The following is a 5,021-nucleotide window of genomic DNA, read 5'->3' as shown; positions in this document are numbered from 1 at the left end:
TTTATTTTTTTTTTTTTTTTTTTTTTTTTAATGAATATCAGGTTGGGGTGGGTTTTATTTATTTCAGTGAATATCACTTAAAGTAAGGTTTATACGTTTTTATATACATATTATTTATTTTCAAAACCATAAATATAATTTTCAAACCATAAATGCTGGCTACAACCACGCATATTACATATATATATATATATATAGCCTATACAATAATGATGTGTAATATCAAACTTGATAATAACATTGATTTAAAAAAAGTGTCAGAAAACAGATAAGGACGATCACTAGCCTGTGTGAATTCCACTTTCTCTTAAAAGAATCAAAACCTTTAAAGAATCTTTAACTGTTAATATGAACTTACCTATCCACACTGATCACACACAGTGTCATTATTGATGCTGTACAGCACATGACATCCATCCCAATAAAGATGTTGCAGAAAACCTCCCCAAACAGCCAGACGCCTGTCAGGTCAGTCACTATGACAAAGGGCATCACGGCTACTGCCACAGACAGATCAGCTATGGCCAGAGATACAAGCAGATAGTTTGACGGCTGTCTGAGTTTCTTCACGACACACACCGCAATCACAACCAGCGTGTTGCCCATCACAGTGACCGCGGTGATGGTGCTGAGCATCATCCCAATGATCACTGTCTTAGTCAAGTCCAAGTCCAGGGTCTGCTGCTCCCCACACGACTCATTACGTTTGGGCTCCGCTGTGGTTATCACGGTGGGGGGGAACTCAGTTGTCCCATTGAAAAAGGCGATTTCGGTCTCGCTGGAACCCCAAACCAGTTCAGCACCATGTGTCGTGAACATCACTGTATCGATATTTTGAGCGTCAATAAACCATCCGAGCGCCTGAAGTGGACAGTCAACGCCATGGTGCCTACGACCTCTACGAGTCCAGCAACAACTAAACACACAGCACCCGCTCACGAAGTCAACGAAGAGACGAGAAACACACACAGAACTCTCTCTCAGTCTCGTTTCGCTGAGGGGTAGAAAAAAAACCCCCAGCTATAAGTAGTTTTGAGAGCCGCACTGTGAGTGAACCTGAGAGTGAACCCTGATAGACGCTAAGAATAGGTTGTTTTGAGATTAGCCTTGATGTTTTCAGCCCACGACACTTAAACAGAATGTAATGTTTTAAGTATATGGATATTGAGTTACTTTAGGATAACTTTATTAATGTAGACTAAGTCATTAAGCAACATTATAAACGAATATTCCGGTTCTGGTTCCTGATTGGTCAATGCAGCGTTCGAATCCTGTTTTAACAGCATTAATATCACTGTTCAACTAGATTTTTTTGTTGCATAGCAACGTTCTGTCAGGTTTTCGAGCGGAATGATTTCACTTTAGCTATTAATATTCTGTTTTATATCTAGCTATTATTGAAGCTATTATTTTAATTGGCATCAAAATAATAATAATAATAATAATTAATAATAATAATAATTCAGACAGAAGCAGTTTTAATGCATTCAGTAATGACCAATCCAATTCCAAAATACTCAAGGTAGCCTAATGAAACACTCTCACACCTTTCCCATACATATTAGCCTATAGGGTCTGCAGTGAGTTGTAACATTCAAAATTATCCATCACCATCACTTATGTTCCGGCATGATATCACATTTGAGAGGGGATATTCAGATATGTTTTGTAAGCAAACATTCATTTTGCTCATATTTTAATGTTAATGCATAAAAAAAAAATAGCGCCCTCTCTGTGCAGTAGAATGTCGCCCTCTGGTGATAAATCTTGACTTCAAAAACTTTCCATTCCAGAGCTTTATTGCCAGTTATGTTTACACATACGAGGAATTTGTTCTGGTGACAGAAGCTTCCACAGCACAAGCAGATTACAGTGACAAGACACAGATAGTAAAAACAGAATAAGTAAATAGGAAATAACAATACAACAAATATTTAAAATATATATATACAGATGCACTTCGACAAGCTCTTTTTTTTTTAGAATCAGAAAAAGCTTTATTTGCCAGGTATGTTTACACATACGAGGAATTTGTTTTAGTAACAGAAGCTTCCAAATAATTATATACAACAAATATTTTCAAAAATACACAATATACAAATAGAAAATAGATGGCATTTGTGTGTACAGGTGTGTTATGTACAAATGCAAGGAAATGTGAATAAGAAGTATGGTGTGTTAAATAAATAAATGTACAAATAGTGTTGTGTGTTACATGTTTATTGCCAAGTTAAGTGTTCATGAGATGGACTGCCTGAGGGAAGAAACTGTGCTTATGCCTGGCTGTTCTGGTGTTCAGTACTCTGTAGCGCTGACCAGATGGCAACAGTTCAAAGAGGAAGTGGGCTGGGTGTGAGGGGTCCAGAATGATTTTGCCAGCTCTTTTACTCACTCTGGATGAGTCTTGGTGAGTGGGGAGGGTTGGTTGTACCAGTGATTTGCTCAGCAGTCTTGACTATCCGCTGCAATCTTCTAAGGTCTGATTTGGTAACTTAGCTGAACCAGACAGTTGTTGAAGTGCAGAGGACTGATTCAGTGACTGCAGAGTAGAACTGTATCCCAGCTCTTTAACCTCCTGTCTGTAAGCAGACTCATCTCCATCCTGGATGAGGCTGATAAGTGTGGTGTCATCTGCAAACTTCAGGAGTTTGACAGAGGGAAGTGCAGTCATTGGTGTAGAGGGAGAAGAGCAGTGGGGAGAGCACACATCCCTGGGGGTCGCCAGTGCTGATCGTATTGGATGAGAATTTTCCCTTTTTGTCTGCCAGGAAGCTGGTGATCCACTGACAGATGGAGGTGGGCACAGAGAGCTGAGTTCATTTTGACAGGAGGAGGTTTGGGATGATAGTGTTGAAGGCCGAGCTGAAATCCACAAACAGGATCCTCATATAAGTCCCTGGTTTGTCCAGATTTTGTAGGATGTAGTGCAGTCCCATGTTGACTGCGTCATCCACAGACCTGTTTGCTTGGTAAGCAAACTGCAGGGGGTCCAGCAAAGGTCCAGTGATGACCTTCAGGTGGACCAGCACCAGTCTTTCAAATGACTTCATGACCACAGACGTTAAAGCAACAGGTCTGTAGTCCTTCAGTCCTGTGATTTTGGGTTTCTTTGGGATGGGGATGATGATGAAGCATTTGAAGCAGGAAGGGCCTTCGCACAGCTCCAGTGATCTCTTGAAGATCTGTGTGAAGATGGGGGCCAGCTGGTCAACACAGGATTTCAGACAGGCTGGTGTAACGCCGTCTGGGCCTGGTGCTTTTCTTGTCTTCTGTTTCCGGAAGACCTGATGCACATCTCTTTCACAGACCTGAAGTGCAGGAGGGGGAGAGGGGGGTTGCTTGAGGTGTTAATAGATCCATGGAGAGAAGATCAGAATGGGTGTGGGGTGTGAGATAGGGTTTTTCAAACCTGCAATAGAACTCATTCAAATCATCAGCCAGTTGTTGATTCAAAACAGTGATGGGGGATGGTGTCTTGTAATTGGTGATATATTTCAATCCTTTCCACACTGATGCAGGGTCATTGTCTGAAAACTGGTTTCTCAGCTTTTCAGAGTAGTTTCTCTTAGCCACTCTGATCTCCTTTGTCAGTGTATATTTTGCCTATGAATCTAGAATAGCCTACATCAAATTAGCTACACGATGGGCAGTGTTGGGAAGGTCACTTTGGAAATGTTATAGGTTACAGATTACAAGTTACCCATTCAAAATGAAATAAGTAGTGTCTACATCAAATTAGCTACACGATGGGCAGTGTTGGGAAGGTCACTTTGGAAATGTTATAGGTTACAGATTACAAGTTACCCATTCAAAATGTAATAAGTAGTGTAACTATTTCAATTACTTTATTAAAGTAATGTAACTGATTACATTTTATTACTTGTCTACATTTCTAACGAATGTTTTCAACTGCTAATCATTTTCAAACATTTAAACCAGGCAGCATTAACCTTACAGTACTCAACACTAATAACTGTCAGACTTTCAACATTTTTCTTCATTTGAATTAAGATTTTAATAATTTAATTTTAAAGCACAGTCACCACAAAATCAGACTTTAGCACCTCTTTTTTACTTTGAGATGGTTCCAATTTTTGATTTTTTAATTTCCAGCACTGAAATGCATTTTTATCACTTGCCATGGTGGCAGCTCCCTATAGCCGAAAGCTTTCAGCAGCAATGTGGATTGATGCATTGGTAGACGTTGTGCGCTGCAAATTCAAACAAGAGAACCAATCAAAAGCATCAGAATAGCATCGCTTTACTAAATGGCCTTCAAATGACAGGAGGCACTGTGCATATCAAAAACAGGCAAAGCTCAATTATATTATTCAACACTTTTTGAGCTTTTTGCAGAAAATATTCAGATGTGACCCCCTTAGTAATCGTTAACATTTTCATAAGTAGCTGTAATTTAATTACACATTTTTCTCTGGAACTGTATACAGTTACATTTATTTTGTAATTACGTAACGCTGTTGCATGTAACTAGTTACTTGTAAATTAGCACTCTCTTTATTATACATTTATATTTTAAATGTAGGCCTACTTTGTCATATTTATACCCTCTTTATGGCTACTGTGTCTGTTAAATCAACAAAATTATTCACAGTTTCTCTGATTCAGTTTTGTAAAGAAAAGAAAACAATAGGTCTGACCTAAAGACTAAATGAGAATATTTTTCCCATATGCAGGTAATTATGGGGTGGTAGAATGTAGCCTACGTCTGGATCCACTCATACATGTCGTGGTGTGTAAATAAATAAAACCCACTTTTTAAAAAAAATCAGTTTTACCATACATCTTTCAAGTCAACAATGAAACAATCAGACGTTTCTCTAGTTGACCACTGGGTGACAATGCTGGATTACTGTTTATTAATTCTCTCCTATTCATAATTCTAACCTCCTCCTTCTTGTGTGTTTCTATTAATGTACTGTCTGGATATATAAAAATATTCACGTCATCAAGATTATTCTAGCGGATAATTGCATAGCGATGCATATAACTGACGTCATATC

At 38.7% G+C, this 5,021-nt stretch overlaps 1 protein-coding gene across 1 annotated transcript in view; it reads right to left on the bottom strand.

Moving 5' to 3' along the window:
- Positions 1-978, bottom strand: part of LOC107688554 (5-hydroxytryptamine receptor 7-like) — a 10,935-nt gene extending 9,957 nt beyond the window's left edge. The window contains exon 1 of the mRNA XM_016486255.1: positions 359-978. Coding sequence (XP_016341741.1) covers positions 359-819 — 461 coding nt within the window. The 5' untranslated portion in view covers positions 820-978. The remainder of the gene's footprint in view (positions 1-358) is intronic.
- Between the last annotated feature and the right edge of the window lie 4,043 nt (positions 979-5,021).

The sequence above is a fragment of the Sinocyclocheilus anshuiensis genome, unplaced genomic scaffold (genome assembly GCF_001515605.1).
Source record: "Sinocyclocheilus anshuiensis isolate Anshui unplaced genomic scaffold, SAMN03320099.WGS_v1.1 scaffold205, whole genome shotgun sequence".
Lineage (NCBI taxonomy): Eukaryota > Metazoa > Chordata > Actinopteri > Cypriniformes > Cyprinidae > Sinocyclocheilus > Sinocyclocheilus anshuiensis.
This window is presented reverse-complemented; position numbering and strand designations above follow the sequence as displayed.